We start from the raw sequence: 20336 nt of genomic DNA on the forward strand, positions 1-20336 counted from the left end.
GAAAACGTGGTGTCAGTGAAAGTAAAGAATTATTGTCGTCCGGAGGACGGGTACCCTACTAGTATAATAATGAAACCAAAGATGGGACCGCATACTACCATAATTATTATCAGCAATTAAAACTTCAGCACCAGGATCAACATAGAAAATGAAGGAAATAAAGCTGCCGATAAGAAGAATTAAAATAATTTGATAAACTAACCTACACGATCATGAAATTAATAACTAATCAACCAATTAACCTTTACATTCGAGATTTCTGCTGTTAACTCCTGCCATATCCTGAGGATCAGCACCGAACTCTTTGTTCTTCAGCCAGCACCGGGAGGTAGCTGGTTGGTGGGTGACTGAAACACAGCCAGTCTGGTCAGCACACAATGCTGCACAGTCCTCTATGGACACCACGTTTTTAACCTGAGATGTGGTTCGGGTCGAGAAGATGATTAGACTTTTGGTATTATTTTCGAAAATGTTGGCTTGTTTTATCTTTACTTACGCTGTAATATGCCTAAACGTAGAAGACTTCAGTCGATAGTTGGATATCTCGCGAAATCAGTACCGCTCAGAAATTGTATTTTATTAAATATGTCATACCCCGAACCGTTTGATGTCAGCTCCACGGAAATCGTAGTTTTCTTTAACACATCCCTCTTCGACTATAAAGATCCCATGGTTATTATAAGAATGACGATTGTCACAATGGGAGACAATTTTTATTCCGGCTATAATTAGTAATTTTATATATAATTAGTAATTATTTATTATTTATTAATTAGTAATTATATATATATATAATTAGTAATTATATATATATAATTAGTAATTATATATATATAATTTGTAATTATAAATTACTAGATGATGAGCAATTCTCGTCATCTAGTACTATACTAATAGTAATATAATATCCCCTTCCCTTTTATTGTTCCTTAGACTCTAAGAGAGTAAAAGGTACGATTAACTAAAACCAAGACACTCACTTAAATTAGGATCTTGGTAATTCTCACAGTTTTCAGTTCCACTGGGACACGGCGTGTGCTGGTCCCCCTCGCAGCACAAACTGTCTCTCTGAATCACACTGCCGTCACACTTGGTACCCTGAGGAGTGTGAACCTTCTCCTTGTTTGTTTTACAACAATACCGTCCGTTGTAGTAGACGTTGGGATGGGAAGCAGGACATTCTGAAATGATTTGGCAAAAAATGTACACTTGTACCGTTATTGAAACATTTTTTCGTATTGCTTTTATAAAGTTACAGAAACAAAAGCTAGAACACTCAACAAATAAAAGGCAAATAATTCATTATTAGTATACTCATGCTTGACATTCAACATGTGCGAGGCTATTCCAATTTTTGCCATGATTTCAATCCTTGGCCTTGCAATAAAGCAATAATGATATAATCTTTACAAACCTGTTGCGCCGGTAGTTGATGCCAGGATCATACACACCAAACTTATAACTATGAGCAAATTTTGCATTTTGTGCTCTTGCTGCAACGGGTGGGGACTCGATAAACTTTTTAAATCAAAATCACACGTTACAAAAAAGCATGACACATTATAAATTAGAAAAATATTATTAAAAAAGTTTATACAAACAAAGATACAAAATATTATATTAGAAAATACACTCCTTCAAGGATTAGCAGGTTTTTTCTTTGCAGCTCTAATTTAGAGCTGCAAAAAAATACGTACCCGATGGTATTAATGAATCAATTTTAAGCCACGCTGTGCAAATTTGCGGTATAGAGTGGGAATATTCAATATATACAGAATATGGGAATATATACTGAATACGAAAACACCCAAATAATTCTCTCTTAGCTCGGTTAAACCGTCTTAGTTCATTTTTATATCTCGACGAAATCCCAGGAAATTCAATTATACAGTTCAATCATACTTCAAGGCTGCAGGGCCATGAGCCTGATAATGTAATTACTAAGGTGATAAAATATACAGCCACGGCACTTGCAGTATAATAATAATATATAACTGCTCCTTCGTGAAAATTGTTCATTATTTTGAATAAAAGTCACATTTTATGTGGTACACCCTGCTCAACAATTATCATGCACATTCTCCGTGCAATAGGAGTATAGTCTAATATTAATAAAAAATACTCGTCCTCACTCCAATGAAGCTGCTTCTTAAAACACCAAGTCTTTAATTTGTTTTTCTCTTTAGAACTATAATTGCTACACCCTGCTGTAATTGCTGCACCCTGCTGTAATTGCTATACCCTGCTGTAATTGCTATACCCTTCTGTAATTGCTGCACCCTGCTGTAGTTGCTGCACCCTGCTGTAATTGCTGCACCCTGCTGTAATTGCTGCACCCTGCTGTAATTGCTGCACCCTGCTGTAATTGCTGCACCCTGCTGTAATTGCTGCACCCTGCTGTAATTGCTGCACCCTGCTGTAATTTTTGCACCAACTGCTGTAATTTTTGCACCCTGCTGTAATTGCTGCACCCTGCTGTAGTTGCTGCACCCTGCTGTAATTGTTGCACCCTGCTGTTATTGCTGCACCCTGCTGTAATTGCTGCACCCTGCTGTAATTTTTGCACCCTGCTGTAATTGCTGCACCCTGCTGTAATTGCTGCACCCTGCTGTAATTGTTGCACCCTGCTGTAATTGCTGCACCCTGCCGTAATTGCTATACCCTGCTGTAATTGCTATACCATGCTGTAATTGCTACACCCTGCTGTAATTGCTGCACCCTGCTGTAATTGTTGCACCCTGCTGTAATTGCTGAACCCTGCTGTTATTGCTATACCATGCTGTAATTGCTACACCCTGCTGTAATTGCTGCACCCTGCTGTAATTGCTGCACCCTGCTGTAATTGCTGCACCCTGCTGTAATTGCTATACCCTGCTGTAATTGCTGCACCCTGCTGTATTGATAACTGATAACCCTACGATACTCCTCTTTGATAAAAACGAGGACAGATAGCATGTTGAGTTGAAAAGGGTTAGAAGAACGAATCATGGTGCAGCTAAAAAAACATCGAGAGATCGTTCACATAATACATAAACCAAAAATGGCCATTCCATATCGTCCTCCCTTTAAAAAAAAAGTAAAGCAATTTTACACATAGCTATTGTGTAACAATTACATAAGCGTATGTGTTTTGCAAAATTCCTCCCCATAAATCGGCTTACGTTTCATGTGAACAATTACCTGCTTTTATTTTACAGATAATCTAAATCTGCAGAATTTCATGCCTTCTATGCTTTCCCTGCATTTGTCAAAGTACAAGTAATAGATTGCATACATCCGTATTTACACACAAATTCCAGGTAATGGTATCTCCAAAGAATAAAGATTTTGTCCAGGATGTCACTAAAGCACTAACATGTCAAAGTACATATTCCTAGGCTTACGACTGGAATTGCAGGGTCCTATAATCTAGGTAAACTATAGGTAAAAATATAATATTAATCATAAGCTAAAATGTACTAATCTTTGTATTCTAAATGGGGAAAAAGAAGAAACATTGTCAGTCAGTCGAGAAAATTGTCAGTCAGGCTATATATGGCAGCTTTGTAGATGTTGTGACTATGCTAGTAGTGGTCCCAGGCTTGCGACTGGAATTGCGGTGTTAAATCGATTTAATGGTATACCAACGATCCACCTCCCACTTGTTGTTTGGTACTTAGCATTAATAGTGTTAGCTGTAGCCATTTATAGCAAGAATCTTAAAACTAAAGGGGATGACAAGGAAAAGAGGAAGGAAAAAGAATAACGGAACAAACAATTAATTAAAGTATTTATAGGAGCATTAGATAATCAGATAATGTAATTACAAGCTTCAATAATAAATCACTGACTAAAACTTCTAATTAAAATGACACTTGGTACGCTCGCCCATTTTCACTGGTCAGTCTGAACTTCGGTTTAGCACGTTGTACACTTATTCACCTAAGTTTCAGAATTTGTTCAGTTTAGCAGAGTTAGTACCCGTGTTTCAATAAATCAAAAGATATCAGGGGAGTTCTTTAATAATGTTATGGTCATCTAGAATACCGAACTTCCTGAAAACGTTATTATATTTCCTCAGACAACGTTTAATGCCTTTAATCAGTCTATCACGGCTATATCCTCTATCAATTAGAATTTTGAATATTTTGTGAAGATGGGAGGTAAAGATATCCAATCTAGTGCAAACATTACCATATCTAAGAACTTGACTTGAAAAAACGTTGTAGCCAACCTCGGTTGGGATGTTACTGTGAGGAAATGTAAGGGATACAACATGAAAATTAAAATCATCAGTTTTGTTATACACTGATATTTCTAGTCCTTCTGTGGAAATATTAATATTTAAATCAAGGTAGTTAATGATTTTATTATTGGAACCAGCTCGCTCCATCTCCAATGAATTAGGATAAATATCTTAAATCAATTTATGAAAGTAAAGGTAGTTAATAATAGATAAATCGTCAACATATCGTTTATTATTGGATAATATCTTTGCTAATCCCATTTTCTTTTCCTGAAGTAAACGTTTCATATAATTAAATTCCTTTTTGCCAACAGTGAGATCAGCTATAGGGGAACTTGAATTTCCACCCATAGGGATACCTTTGGTTTGTATGAATACAATCCCACCGAAGACGACATAAGTGTTATAAATAATAAATTTAACAGCCTCTTTTAGGTCATCTTGACTAAAGCAGGCATGAGAATCATAGGTTTTATTGGAAAAGAAACATGTATTACTGTCTCTTTTAGAAATACAAATATATCTATTACGGTCTGAAAATATTAAATCAACAACTTCATTAATCATATTCTCTACTTCAATCAAGTCTAATCTGGTATAAAGAGTTGTAAAATCATATACTTGTATATTATAAACATCGCTATTTTTGATAGCTTCAAGGAATTCACTTGAGGAATCTATGCTCCAAAACATGTTTATACCGCTGTTGTTGTAGATTGCCTCGCAGTATTTCTTGAAGTATTTCCTCAAAAGTTTCAGACAACAGTTAACTTGGACGTTAAGTTGTTTCGTAACGCAAAAACGGGCACCTGCAATGAACCTCGCCTTGTAAGGGTTCTTATGAAGCTTAGGGTTCCAGAAGATGCGTGCTAGTCGCAAGTTTTTATCTTCAACTTGTACATTAAATCTCTCCTTTAGACTCTCAGATATTTTATTGACATAATGAGTCTCGTCTTCGCTACAGGGTTTATATGTATCATTACCTATACATTCTAGAGTATTAGGATCAAAACCCATTTCATTGACAAGAGTTTTTACATAAAACTTTTTACAAATAAATGAAAAATTACCAGAATCTTTGTCGATACTACAAATAATGTATTTACTTTTCAGCAATTTAAGACTTCTTTTAACATCATCTTTTTCCAGTGTGTTTTCTTTTATTTCAAATGTTTCAGGAAAGTTTTTCTTGTAATATTCAATACGATTGGAAACTATTGATAACACTTTTTCCTTCCAATCGCTGAACTTTACTTCTTTTTGACAGTACTTTCTACCTTTTGATTTTATAAATTTATCGACAGCTTCGGTAACTGACATATATATCTCATCTGGAGATTTAGATGTGGGAATTCTGTATTTACAACCGTAGGAAAGTACTTCCCTAAGTTCAACATTATCAACAATATCTAAATTACCAGTAACTACATGTCCATGAGGAGGATAATTGAAAGGGGAGGAGTGACAATTGCATGGACTACCTAAAATAGATTTAATATCAGAAATAGAAAGTTTCTTTAAGAATGAAGCATAGTTACAAATAGAAAGACTTATAGGATCATTATACTCATAATAAATCTGTAATGGTGTAAAAGACTGAATCAAAATGGGAAGCAAATCAATGACTGAAGTGTCAGAGAAAATAGATTTTAGGTTAAGATTATCAATGAATTTGCAATTAAATGGAACAATTATAAATTCTCTATTACTGGATTCAGATTTGTTCTGATGGTATTTGGGGGAAAATGTTGAACAGAAAGAGGAACATACGTTGTAAATCAATCCTGAATTATTTTGACTCAAAGAGTAGAGAGTGTCTAAATCTGATAAGCTATAACATTTTAATGTTTTGTATATGGAATGTTCTGAAGAGATGTTATCTTTCAGCCTGTTAATATCAGACTCTATGGTATCCAGAGACTTCTTAGGCTGAACTTTCTTCTTTCCATTCCCTCTGCCACGTTTGTATCGAGCAATCTGTCCACTAAAATAATTCATAACCCGATCTTGGGAGATGTTGCCCGTTCCTTTCTTCTTGTCATTAAGACCAAGAGGGAATGCTGTCCCAAGCTTCTCTATCCAGTAATCCTCCAGGAGAAGTAAATCATTTTTGACATCGGTGGACATGTCAGAATCAAAATAATCTACAATCTGTATGTAACTGCAGTTAATACGGACTCAATGTTCCCCATTCCTTGGTATTTCTGTTGGCTCCCAGTAATCAGACTTGATCTTGATAAGTTGGACGAATAAATGGTTTAAAATGCTCACAGTTCTACTTCTGCTGACATTTGGCAGTATTATAATATATTATATATTATATATTATATATATTATTATATAATAATATATTCCTGTTCCTCTTCTGTCCTCTTCTGTCTTTCTTCTCCTCTTTTGTCTTTCGTCTTTAGACCGATTACATTGAAGAATTATTGTGGTTCCTCTACATCCCACCTCGACTAGTGTACCATCTTCAAATGACCAATATATCCTTCATTTCAATGCTATGAAAGAGCTGCTGCTACTTTTCCGTTTTGTATGATTTTTGATTTAAATCGTTCCCTTATTCCCACAAGTTAGCTCCATTGTAACAAGTCACCACTTTGCCTCTGCTGCTACCAGTACCACCACTCTTATCCTGAACCAAGAGTTAGCGAAAGTGCTGCAAACATCAAATTTGCATTTCGTTACAAAATATATTATTAAATCAAAGTTCTAAACAAGGGATAGTTTTAAAAAACAACGCCCAAGTCTAATCTTTCCCTAAAACAAAAACTAAAAATTAAAAACTTCATTGCAAATTCCGCCAATATCTCTTGTCATAACTCAAATTACGGAGATAATGCAGGTCAAAGATATTATTCAAATAAAGATTTCTTTTACATAAATCATGCACAATCAGTGAGAATAGATTGCTTTGGGGTCTTCCTCTTCTCCCTGGTAAGTCCAGTGTATTGATGGCAAAAATGAGGGAAGAAAACGCTGGTCCGTCAATAGGACCCCGCAAAACATGTCCTAACATTCTCCACCGACTACGGGCCACTTTTTCTGACAATGGTTCAGCATTGCAGCGTTTATACAAGTTTTTGTTGGAGATGACTCCTGGGTACTTTATATTCAAAATAGTGCGAAGATGTCTGCGGTGAACAACATCTAGTTTTTCAAGGATTATTTTGGGGACGGCCCAACAGGATGAGTTGTACATAAGAACCGATACGACTAAAGCATTATACAGTATTAGACGTTTGTTTAGGGGCAGTTTATCACTCCAGGCCTTCTTGTAATTGTTAAAGGCAGCATATCCCAGGTTTATGCGACGCTGAATATCAGCTTTGCTACACAAGACGGACCCTAGAGTGATACTTTTCCTCCATGCTTCATTCCCCGACACTAATTTTCCATCACTGTCGACTTCACCCGTACTAGCTAAATAAACATGAGTGAAGTCCGTTTTGTCTTCATTGACAAAGAGGTTCCATTTCTCGAGTATAGCTGTTGCCTGGGGCAAAATAGCTCTCAAGTTGTCTTCCTCTTCATCATTGAAGTCAACATCATCAGCATATTCAGTGTCAAGTGGAAGGCCAGCAATAGTAATCGGGGGGATCGGCCTATCTAAACTGATTGTTATAGTCCATCTAAGTTCATTCAAAGCACCAGCCAAGACAAGGGTGAACAGACAGCCGGATAGACAGTCACCCTGGAAAGCTCCAAGGAGACTTAAAAACTCAGCTGAAAGAACTCCATTTACCTTCACCCGTAGCTTTGTGTTGGACAACAACAACCGGACAATCCTCAGCTCATCCTCAGTACAGCCACACAGTTTCAGGAGTTCAAGAATCGTAGTGCGCTTGATCGTGTCAAACGCACTAGACATATCAATGCCCATGCGATGATACTCCCATTTCTTCCTTTGGACAACTGACAGTAGAACTCGCTGACACCAAACAATATCAGCACAAGAACGAGCGCGTTTGTATGCACACTGCCATGGACCAGTGAAGGCGTTCACTTTTTCTTCTATCCTTTTAAGAGTAGCCATAGACAGAATTTTTCTGGCTGCATTGGACAAGGTGAGTGGACGTAAATTCTTCAGAGGACCAATAGGTTTTTTTGGCTTCTGTAAGGGTGTTATAGTAGCCTCACCAATGGAAATGGGGAAAGTATGTGTCTCGAAACAACTGTTTATGATTCCAGCATAATGTTCATGGACTGTACTATTAGAGTACTTAATTAGCTCGTTGGGTATTCCATCGGGACCATTTGCCCTCCCATTTTTCAAGCTAGAGGTGGCTGCATGTATTTCAACTCCAGTAAAAGGGACATTGAGAGCACGTGGTAGACCCTCAAAAGGCTCGAGAGGTTGCTCATTGTGAGTCAGCTGTTTTTCGAGATAGTCTCTAACAACAGAAGCTTTCATGTCGTCAGATGCAATCAAACAGCCATTTTCATCATGAACACCAATCGAGTTATTAGGTGGTTTACTTTTCTGAAGATGTCTTACTGCTTCAAACATTTTCCTTGAATCGTTTGTGTTAGTAATATCACTATAGGTCTGATCAGCTTGAGCAGACCTCACTTCAACTAATCTTTTCTGGATACTATTAGTGAGGTGGTTGATGGATGACCTCAATGTAGTTCGATCAAGAGATTGATTATTGTTAAGTAGCTGTCGGAGATCGTGACGCTTTTCAACAAGCTCTTTGAGAGTGTCATCACTGCTGTGATGTTTCAAGCGAGCTTTAGGTTTTGGGCCGATGGAAACATTGGCAGCATCACGAATATGAGACATAAGATTTTGAAGGTCGGCATTTGGATCGTTGCTGGTCACAAAATTTGAGAACTTGCCTTCAAGGGCCAAGTGATATTTATGTTGCATATCTTTGTTGCTTACAAGTTCTGATATATTATAAGAAGGAACACGACGTTGTTTAGGTTTGAAACAAAGATGAATGTTGCTGAAATTGATGCGAGCAATGACAAGTCTATGATCTGAAAATGTTTTAGTACCAGCATAAGTTCTTGATTGAGTCAAAAGACACTTAGATCTATTTCGGCATAGTATGTAATCTATTTGAGAGTATACAGGCAGTGTCTTCTTACTGTACCGACCAGCCGACCAATCCTTCCGCCAACCAGTAAATGATGTAACACGTCTGCTAGGTTGTATAAAACTAGTGTTCACAGCAAACAGATTATTTTCTGAGATAAAATCCAGTAATCTAGAACCATTTTCGTTCCTTACTCCCATTCCGTATTTCCCCATATATCTACCAAAACCCTGTTCAATATCAGAAGGGGATAATTTACCCAGTTTTGAATTAAAGTCACCCAGAAATTGCAACTCCACATTAGAGGGAACATTCTTGGCCTCTCTTAGCTGCCCATAAAAGTTATCCAAAACAACTGGATTTTTACGGACTAGCCCCTGATGTGGACAGTAGGCATTGATCACCCTGCAACGTAGGGGTGTACCGCTACGTGAGGGGATGCAAATATCGACATAGCATACCCGGTCACTGATGTACTTCCAGCAAACCACATAGTTCATCATGCGAGGACTGATTATAAAACCCAAGCCTCCATGGCGACTATCCAACTGCTCGAACAGAAACAAGTTAAAACCGTTGCGCAAAACAAGGCTGTCTGATTCGGTGACTTTAGTTTCCTGCAGAGCGCAGATGTCGACATTGTACTTTTCACAGTCTAATCCTAGTAACTCACGTTTACTATGTAGGCTATCATCTTGCTGAACACCGAGCCCACGGATGTTAAATGTGGCGAAGCTGATCATTAATGCAATGGTTGTTGATACAAATGATTTCTTCTTCGGGTTAAATATGTTGGAGTTGGCGTCACCACCGTCTCCACCGCTGACATTACTCGAACGGACCATCTAAAATATATCATTATTAGAATATAATATTAAATCAGACTGTTCGATGCTCCGACAATTACATTTCAGAGGTTTAAACCTGAGAATACTTTCTTCTCACGATCTTGTGACGTTGCATAATTACACTGGCAGTATTTTACATTGTTTCATTGTGAGGTCATTCGGTGGAAAGCAAAACAAAACAAAAGCAAAAGTATAACCGATTATAACATTACAAGTCTGACATGATAACTGTGTACATTATGCCGAATGTTAAGTCATCCCGATGACTTAATACACTCACTCATTCATATTCTATGCGCATAATGACATTTGTGCATCATTACGTATAGTTTATGTGAATATTTGTATTGAATTCCGTTACCACTACTTAATTAAGCTTTAAAGTTTGGATTTTGGAAGGGTCTTGTTTCGCGGTTATGGATCCTAATGTGCAGGTAGGAATTGTTGTCAATAACGAATCTTTAGGATTTAGGCAGGCGTGCTAAACACTGATCATGCTATAGCCCGGTATACTCATACAGTTCAGAACACACAACACTTGTTGACTACAGCTGCTGTAATACTGTTATAAGTATATCACTGCAATGCAACGTTCTTGACAGCACAGCTGAGTTGTAACTTGTAATTATTTGTATACTATTACTAAGGTGCTAAGGTGGTTTACGGGAACGCTCATCGTGTAATTCCTTTTGTTGATTGCAAAAGTAGCACGGGAACGAAATCAGATCACGTAATTTGTGAATTCTCCACGTTAAATTGTATTAAAGTTAAACTCTTAAACTAAACTTACGAAAATAAGTTCATTTGTATAGACACAACATTTATACGGAACATAGATATCAATTTTCGATTAAAGTTTTACCACCCAAGACGAACGCGGAGCCACAAGAATCAGAAAAAGTTACAGTGGGGGAGGAACTGCAGAACAGTATGAAAGAAAATGTCGAGGAAACAAGTCTGGAAGTGGACGTGCAGGCATGCAAGACAGCTGCGAACACTGTAAGTTCAGTTTCACATCACAAAATATCGAGACATTTTATTTTTTAAAGAACGTAATTCTTTGGTATAATTGGTTTAGTGTGAAAGCAGAAGAAGTATCTTCTTAAGAGTCACATAAACGATTGCATTATAAGCATGTACTGTAGATGCATAATAACAATCTTACATATTTAATCTTGCATAGATATACATTACTATATCATTGTTTGAATTGCAAGAACATAAATTTGAGTGATGATCTTGATCGGCTCATCCAGTCAATTTGTTTCGAGTTGATTTTTGCTCGAAAGGAAAACAATTATATTAAATTGAATATACAAGTCTCGTCATCGTTTTCCATTCTTCATTCCTTTTCATACATACACAATCCGTTTAGCGTTCATGTCTGAAAAAGTTTAGAATGTACAATAGAGAGCAGGATAAGGTACCATTCATTGAATTTGATCTACTCACACCACTATTTTGATGAAAATAAAAGGCTAATGCATAGTGTGTATAAGTGTCCAGTCACGTATAAAAACATTCCTTTTCTGATCCTTTTCTGGTCCGTATTTTGAACATTTTATTTTTAGGTTACAGAATCGACGGAAAATTCAGTTCCCCCTATAATAAAAGAAAACGGCGAGGGAGCAGAATTACCACAGAAAACCGAAGAACTGAAAAGGGAACTGTCTGAACTGATAAAAAAATTCAACGCCGTCCAGTCAAAAGTTTTGTCCCTCAACTCTAAACAAGATCAAAGATTGGAAGAAATCAGCTCAACTTTAAGTAATGAAAGAAAACAAGATATGCTGGCGATAAGACAAGTACAAGCAAAATTGGTTACCGACTTTGAAAAGAACTCTGCAGAGTTGTGGAGTAATAACAATAATGAATTTAGTGAGCTTGCTACTCGAATGATGAAGCTGGAGGAGAAGTTTATCGATGCAGATAAGAGATTTAGGAATTTGGAGAGCTTGCTGGAAGAGGTAACATTTTATTGTTGTCAGTTTAGGCAATTTAATTTACAATTTCATCATCTAGTTTTTTTGCATTGAAATGTGGCTGATGATCTCTTCAGACCGTCGCGTTATCTGGCACACCAACTTCCCTGTGCGCGGCCTCGGTGCTCTTTTCAAGCTTCCTGAATCATGAACAGAAAGCTCATATATTAAATTATATACGTAAGAGAAGCTAGCAATAGACTAGCAGTAGCAAGCTAAGCAATTCAGACCGGTTCCCAAAATTACAAATCTCCTTTTTTTAAAATGAATATCTGAAATATATTTCATATTTGAAAATAAAATCTGTTTGAAGATTGTATTGTATGTTGTATGTTTTGGGTCATCAGGATAGTTCATCAGGCTCTAAACAGTTCTCGAAATATAATTTCAGAATTACATAATCGTGCACACCCCACCCCCAATATGGCAATATGCAGTACATTTTTAACGCAACCTATAAATGTTATTAGTATCCAATGACAGTGCGTCATACTACATAATAGGAGATAGGAGAACCGAAAACTACTTCCTATTTACGGATTTCGAGCAGCAGTTTGTTTATTCTCTTTTTCCTATGTGCATAATTTGATAGCCCTCAGCTTAATATGAAATTATGCAACAACATATGCCATCGATCTGTTTTTATTGATTGATTCATTTAAAAGTTTTTTATTTGACATCAGGATCAGATACATCGTGGTGTCTAAATTTAATTAAAAAAGTTATGTGTTGAATTTACGGGAAAGCTTGGCCCGCGTACTCAATGCTATTTAAAACTCTTCCTAGCAAAAGATGTTGCTCAAAATCAACCTTAGACTTTACAATTCCAAATTTTACAGGAACAAGTTGGAACCTACTGGATGGAAGGAAAAACGCAGAACAAAACTCCGCTCGTCAAAGAAAAGCCTGATCATGTCTGCCAAATGCTTCCAAATTTCCTGAAAGTAACACTGCTGTTCACCTGTGCACTGAACTATGCTGATACTGTGACAGATATTATCACTGCTGCAGACATGTTCAGGAATGAAAAGTATGTGTTAGGATCATTGTCACTTGGAGTTATGATCTTGGTTGGAGTTTGGATACCTTTCCATACGCGATCATTGACTCAGTCAGATGAAACAGAGAAAAAGTTCAAAGGACAAATTACGTGGAAAAGCATCTTAGCAGCCTTGACTTTCTCCTCGACACAATACTTCATACTGAAAAAGTTTCTTTTGAAGCACCCAGAAGGAAAATACGACCGCAAGAAATGTGTCAGATACAACAACATCCAATGCAGAACGGAAAAGTGCAACAATCTGAGGCATAAGATGAGGCAACTTCACGAGGGAGTCATCCTAGAGAAGATGTGTGAGAACTTACCTCAGTTCATTCTCCAAATCATAAACATAGCACCTGAGTACCTGTCACCCACTGTCACTGTATCGGGGTTCTGGCATTACTGGAAACTGGTGTCCCTGCTCCTTACCACTTTTTCACTTGCCAGGGCTTGTGTCAAATTTGATTTCTTTAGGCTCGATATGAACCCCCGACTCTTCAGTTTCTGCATGATTGGAACAGGATGGAAAGCTTTGTATCCACAAAAGTATCTCAGCCTCCATCAAAAACAATTTTAGTTTTCAGTCCTTCTAGTTTCCAAAAATCTACCGAGCTAGTGTTCTGGTGTGCACAAAAGCCCCTAAGCCCGTGCATTCCTTGCCCCGCTAGCTGCCAGTCCTTGACAAACTTCCAATAGCAAAGATCAACTAGTCATTTACAAATTGAGCACTATACAATTTTAATTGTTTTAAATATTTGACTTTGTAAAATGAGCTAAAACATTGATTTATTAGTTTCATTGATTTATTAGTTTCATTGATCTACTAGTCTTGGTCCATGCAACGGCTATAGCATGTAAAGGCTTATCAGTTGTATTCCTCATCATGTTGGTGAACCATAACTTTGCAGAGGATAAGGGGATGGGATGGTGCACCCTGACCACAGCTCTGAAAGATGTTCATTCAGATTTCCAATCCAACTGCTACTTTGAAACCAAGGTGACAGGCCTGCTTTTTCTTTACTTACTGACATACTATGTTGGCATAAGCATACTAATTATTTCGGAGTTGCCGTTAGTCTTCAAACATAGTATCAAGAATACGCTGAGCAAAATTGAGACTTTAGGGTCCCGCATTCGTTACGTCCTTCGGTTTATCCGTAATCTGTGGTGGATGTATGTGATGAACTTTGTAGTTCAACATCGCCACTTTATGTCAGATTTCACAAATCACCTCCCAAATGTTGAATGCACAATATTCAAAACGAAGGTCGGGCCATCTATTCTGCAGGCATTGGGTACAGTGATTTTCACCCTTACATTCTACATGAAAGGTGACAGCAGTTTCAACAACGTTCATTTAGGGATAACTCCATTTCACTTGGCTCTCGTGGGAATCGTAATTGAGGCTATTCATCTTACTTGCCTCTTGGCAATGGTATACTGGGCTGATCCCCAACATGTTCAGTCCCTTTCAGACGAGAAAATTGCTGAATATCTCATCAGGAAGGGCATCGTGGATGGAGCTGTTGACGTTTCGTGCTCAAGAAATGCTAAAGACATCATAAGGGAAATAATCGGAAGAAATGAAAGCAATATCGGCGTTTACAAAGAAGACATCCGAGAAGAAATGATAGGGTACAGCAGACAATTGCCCTCTGAAAACCGTGTGAAAGGCATTGCTGAGTTTCACAGAACCTTCGCAGAGGCCATCAGGAAATGTAGCCAAAAGAACTACACTCCTTTACAACAAGATGAAGAACAGAAGAAAACAGAGGTCACTAATGACAAATCGGAAGTAGTGGATATTGAGCTTGCAGTTCGCACATGAAGAACAAACATCGAATGGAATCAAAACAAAACCAATAATAACTACCGTGTGAGATAAACATAAAGCTATCATTGTTTGATAAGATGTATGTAGAATTCTGCTAGAGGAAGGTAGTACCTAACATAGAAACTTCATAAGTAAGTGAATATGGCATGTTGTGTATTCACAAATAACTTTCTCAGGAGGATCTGAGTTTATTCCTGCTTCAGAGTTTTTGAACTGAAAAAATTATTTTTTATTATATTTTTCTCTGTTAACAGGTTCGAAACATTAAATTTTTCCTGGAATTAATTTTTTAGGTGTTCAGTTTTATCTAAATTTCAAATTCGTAAAATCAATAAAATACTCTATTTTGCTAGACTCAATGACAAATTGAAAAACACATTTTACAAGTGAATATATTATAAATTATGTCAACAAAAGCATCATACAACGACGCTATATCAACAGCCTTAATTAATTAATTAGTCTTAATTAATTAAAACTGACGTAATAGCTCGTGTAATAAATAATAAGTAGAAAATCAACACTTTGTTGATAAATTGAAATCAGTTTAATACAAAATCTAAACCTATATGAACTTGAACTTAACAATAATAATGTCTTATTACATTGACGGTTATCGAATTTTTCATCTAAATTTTTTTGGAACAAAAACTATCATGCTACATACATTTTTTGAATCCTAATGTGTAAAAGTTTGTTACAACATCTATTATAAAAAGTCGAACTTAATGATTTAAAATGATAATGATAGAACGGTTCTATCAGTTATAAAATTAAAGATCACTATGTGCTCACTCAAGTCGATCAATTATATTTAAATTGTCTTTCATGTTTTCCTGTAAAACATCTGAATTTTTGAAACATCTAGAAAAAGTTATTTTATTCTTGGCATGTGCCTATCACATAATTATACACATGCCATACTGTCATCAACTTACATTCAGCTGCTTCAACGAAGGCTGGAAATGATGTATCTCACAATTGATATTTTACAGATTATCAATACTATCTAAACGTAAGATTAATCTTAAATAAATAATTTATTTATTCAGCAGACAATAAAGTCTTCTCTAACCTAAATACAAGCTCGGTATACAATTACCATAGCAACCATCTTAAAAACCAAGCTTTAAAAAATCAAAAAATCGTTCATTCTCTCGTCTATCTGCAATCAATGTTAAAAATCCTAACTGTCGTGAAAATGCTTCTCCTCGGAATCTTTCTTTCGTCAATATCTGAATCTCCTAGAATGAGTAGTGTATCTATACAGAGGCAAGTCCTTTTCACCTGTACACTTTTATCACACGATGGTTCTTTGGGTCGCAGATGTAGACGTTTTGTCTGTTGTCAACTGCTACTCCTGTGAAATAAAATGGTCAGAATTGTGATCATCATGATGAATAGATTATTGGTGGGATTCCAACGAAGGTTCGAGACTTTCTGGAATCGAATAAAAAAGAAGAATTTATCATAATATACCCAGGATTCAGGAATCCTTCGTGGTAACATTAAGCCAATTATCTTGTCAGAATTCATCAGATAATTTTCTAATCTTCCATGGGAAAAATTTTCTTTTCTCTACATAAACAACCTACCAGTAATAAATCCAGGGTTCTTAAGCTGCTTGTTAGTCCAAGTAAACACGTGTTGTTTGCAGTCCAGGTCAATAAAGAGGACCTCTCCCTGACTGGTTCCTACTACCAGTATACCGTAGCCTGCGTAACTGCAACAATCAGGATGCTGGGGTAGTGCAATGGTGTCTACTGGGTTTCCTAGCTTGTCCCATATGCTGATTCTCTTGTTGCCCCGGTCACAGACTATCAGTAGTTCCTTCTCGGGGTACACTGCTATACCTGGGTGGGACACGGGTTATTTAGGTATTATTTACGGTGTTAGGTATTGGGCGTTTGTTATGTTCTGTGGAATTTACGAAAGAATTTAAAACAGTTTATTGATGAAGTCTAAAAATGCAACTACAAGAATTTTCCCACAAAATAGAAGCCTGTTCCTCAAATCGTTCAAGTTAAAAATCAGCAGTTAAAAGGAAACCCATTACGTTTGGCAGGTTGGATCTCTTAAAAAAGGGGGAAAAAAGGGGGAAAAAAAGAAAAAGAAAGGAAAAAAAGAAGAAAATGAAACTTACCTCCAGGTTTATTCAAGGTGAAAGGACCATTATCGTCCCCAAACATACAGTATGTATCCCCGAAGCTAGTGAGTCCTATAACTCTGTTGTTCTGCTCTTCTACTACGTAAATGTAACCGTTCATGTAGCATATCCCATCAGGGGAGGGGAAGTGACCCAGATCTGTCTTTAGGTCTGGTGAATCTGTGAAAATGTTATGTTAATTTTAATAAAACCTTAAATGGTATGTTAATTATAATACAACCTTAAAATGGTATGTTAATTTTGTTGTGTAATGCACGGTTTATAATATGGAGATTAGAGTTAGGGATTGAATATTTGAAGATGGATACAGATTGAATATAGATTACGGATGATCTGTACTTTATACCTACATCAGGATCACAACTAAGATTTACAACTCAACAGTTGACGAATCCTAGCCAGAATATCATCACAAGCTGACGAGGCAACAGAAAATCTAACTTTATCCACTAAAAAACGTGTAATAATATTAAAATGTGTCAGTTATCTATTTACCTGATCGTAGCATGTAGAGATGCTGGTCCTCTTCTGAGGTGACAAACACATCGTTACCAGCTGCACATACTCCAAACGCCTTGGGGAACATTCTCGTACACTTCAACTCATCTTCCACGTTCTCAAGCTATGGGAACAGAACTGTTAGATTGCGGATATTTAGAGTAGAATTAGACTTTAATTAAATTTGCACAGCAACATAATGAGAATGATAAATAATTTGAAGAAACTTAAATCTGCTGCGCAGGACATTTAAATCAGTTCAAGAACTGTTAATATAGTGTCATTCTAAGGACTAAGATGATTTTATAAATTATGAATTAGCTTTGAAAAAAATGTTTATCAGCAGAATTCAAGAAGTGCCACAGTTTGAAAATTAGATATCTAAAAGATGAACACCACACTACTGATGACAGTAGTATGGTAACATTGCCTTATTTGGGCATCACGTGAAAATTTACCTGATAAATAAGTCCAGCCTCCCAGTCGCTTACGAAAACATCTCCAGCATCATTACAGCAAACTCCAAACGGGAACTTTAGTTTAGTCTCCCCAAACTTCTTGTAGGGACACGTTGTTCGGTACAGAGAACTGAGACTACCTAGAAACGACGCTTATTAGAATCATGTTTTTAATTATTCATTTTAATCAAAATTTATTAATTGTAATTAGCAGGAATGGAATCGTAGATTTCTTGGATATATCATAAGTCAGATTCTCGTTGTCAGTTAAGTAAAGTATTGTTAGGTCGTAATTATGTTGTTAGTAAGTGAATTACTGCGGTTTTATAATTTTAGTTTTACTAGGGTCTGTAGCTTTATACTTTTATAGTTTCATTGTATTAATGGTAACTTTAGTTTCATAGTTTTACCCACTTAATACATTGTTCTCTAATCCCTCTACCCGCTCTATAAGCTCAAGAGTGTACTGGAGAAAACGTGGAATGACTGCATGAGACTTGCGCCAAAGAATCTTCTTTTTCTTGCAAGAACATTTATAACAGGGTCTAGGGAGCTCGGAGAATACTTTTGAAGATCTACAGCAAATACGAAACATGAAGTTGAAATTTACTCAACTCAATGCCATGGTTATAATACAATGTGAGCTGAAATTCGAGTAGGAGCTTACAATCGCAAATCTGTTTTCGAGGAATTAGCGCAGGGTATGATAATTGATTTTTCATTGTGACTGTATGCACATTACACAATTCCTTTCAACATACTTCCCATTTCCCAGCCACTATTAACATTCCAGTAATGTTATTTTCTCGGTTGGCTAGGAACCCAAACTGGTGGATCCTTGCTAATATGTGCATAATTATCTGGAGACTTGAATATTCTAATAAGAAGTAAGACTTCAACCAAAAAGCACGTACAAAAACTAAATTATCCAATATAAAACATGTGTACCGTTAGTGAACCAGATCTTGCCAAAACTGAGAGCATCATTCTTTCTTTGGTTCCACTTGTTTGCAAACTTCACCACACCAAACACCGACACATCCTTCGCAACCACCAACCCCGGACCACTGGCCCATCGCCATGACGTCACGCGAGCCAATAACTCTCCCCATTGCTTGCGGAGAATGGTGATAAGCACTTCTTTTCTGTCGAATGTGAAGACAACTCGATCGTCAAATCTGATAGCGTGGGTGGGCTCGTAGTAAACTATCTCTGTTTGCTTGGCTGGATAGATCAAGTTGGTGATGGTGGTCACCAGGTCCCGCACAAGGGTGTAAAGAACGAATGAGATGGCGGAGAGTGTTTCCTTCCAAGGCATGTTGAGGATCAGAAATGACTCGTTGTTTACATGTATTTTCTTAAAACGTCGTTAGTAGTGATATGGTAAGCAAATTAACAAAGGACTTGAGCTATAAAACACGCGGAGTATAATGAAATGAACGATAGATAAGTTACTATGAGCTGACAGTCGCGTCAAGAAACATCAAAGAATGTTACCAAGAATGCGCAAGTTATTCAATAATTCAGAAATTCAGGCAAATATTTTATATGCAGAGCACTGTGCATGTGGATATTTATGACTCTCTTAAAGTTAAACTGTGAAAGTTAAGCGGTATATCAGAGGCTAGATGGAACGATTTTCCTGGAAATGAAGTACTAAAACTAAAATTTCGTTTAAGAAAATGAGAAAGTGTTACGGAATATCGCTAGAAAATTAACGTTAGGCCACATAATTGCATTATACGATTATAAAATAGAAAAGCAGTAATTAAAATGTAATGTGATCTGGAATCTTTCATCTTAAATACATAAATATTATGATTAACCGCTGTATCATTGTTTGTTTACATTTGAGGTCTGGACATCGCATAATCGAACAGACTCAAATGTTCGAGTCGATGATTTATACTCTACTGATTTCTGAATGTAACAGTAATTGCTTTACGTGTCTATCTAACGATGCGAATGAACCGACAAATCATTATCATAGTACACAGAAACAAGATATACAGCACACGATCAGAAATTCAAAGAATCTCCGGTATTTACCGTCTAATTTACATTAAACTCATAGCATGAAGGCCAGCACAGGACATAGTGAAAGTAATAGCCGAGAGGAGAAAGTGCACAATTTTATTTGCATTACATCATCCGGTCTGGTTTACAGTAAACCGGTAGTTGTACTTCTGGTTTGTATTTTGCAATGATGATCAAACCTTCAGTTGCAACCACTT

The 20336-nt window shown here is 36.8% G+C and overlaps 2 protein-coding genes across 2 annotated transcripts in view; one reads left to right on the forward strand and one right to left on the reverse strand.

Moving 5' to 3' along the window:
- Nucleotides 1-10407: 10407 nt before the first annotated feature.
- LOC134824160 (uncharacterized) lies at nt 10408-15301 on the forward strand. The gene is made up of 5 exons (XM_063835904.1): nt 10408-10555; nt 10992-11120; nt 11693-12088; nt 12943-13691; nt 13956-15301. The coding sequence occupies exons 1-5, from the start codon at nt 10538-10540 to the stop codon at nt 14971-14973; spliced, it is 2310 nt and encodes a 769-aa protein (XP_063691974.1). The 5' UTR covers nt 10408-10537; the 3' UTR covers nt 14974-15301.
- Nucleotides 15302-16018: 717 nt separating this feature from the next.
- The window catches only part of LOC134824469 (uncharacterized), a 28654-nt gene continuing 24336 nt past the window's right edge, over nt 16019-20336 (reverse strand). The window contains exons 10-14 of the mRNA XM_063836374.1: nt 18103-18242; nt 17642-17768; nt 17123-17305; nt 16575-16832; nt 16019-16339 (exon numbers count right to left, since the gene is read on the reverse strand). Of these exons, the coding sequence (XP_063692444.1) occupies nt 16263-16339; nt 16575-16832; nt 17123-17305; nt 17642-17768; nt 18103-18242 (785 nt within the window). The 3' untranslated portion in view covers nt 16019-16262. The remainder of the gene's footprint in view (nt 16340-16574; nt 16833-17122; nt 17306-17641; nt 17769-18102; nt 18243-20336) is intronic.

Source organism: Bolinopsis microptera, chromosome 12 (assembly GCF_026151205.1).
Source record: "Bolinopsis microptera isolate Bmic1 chromosome 12, MBARI_Bmic_1.0, whole genome shotgun sequence".
NCBI classification, from domain to species: domain Eukaryota; kingdom Metazoa; phylum Ctenophora; class Tentaculata; order Lobata; family Bolinopsidae; genus Bolinopsis; species Bolinopsis microptera.

Bases quoted from the DNA above. Each gene is read 5' to 3' on its own strand.
- LOC134824160 (XM_063835904.1), top strand. The intron at 12,089-12,942 runs GTAACATTTTAT...CAAATTTTACAG, and splicing joins TGGAGAGCTTGCTGGAAGAG to GAACAAGTTGGAACCTACTG. The intron at 13,692-13,955 runs GTATCTCAGCCT...TTGATTTATTAG, and splicing joins AAAGCTTTGTATCCACAAAA to TTTCATTGATCTACTAGTCT.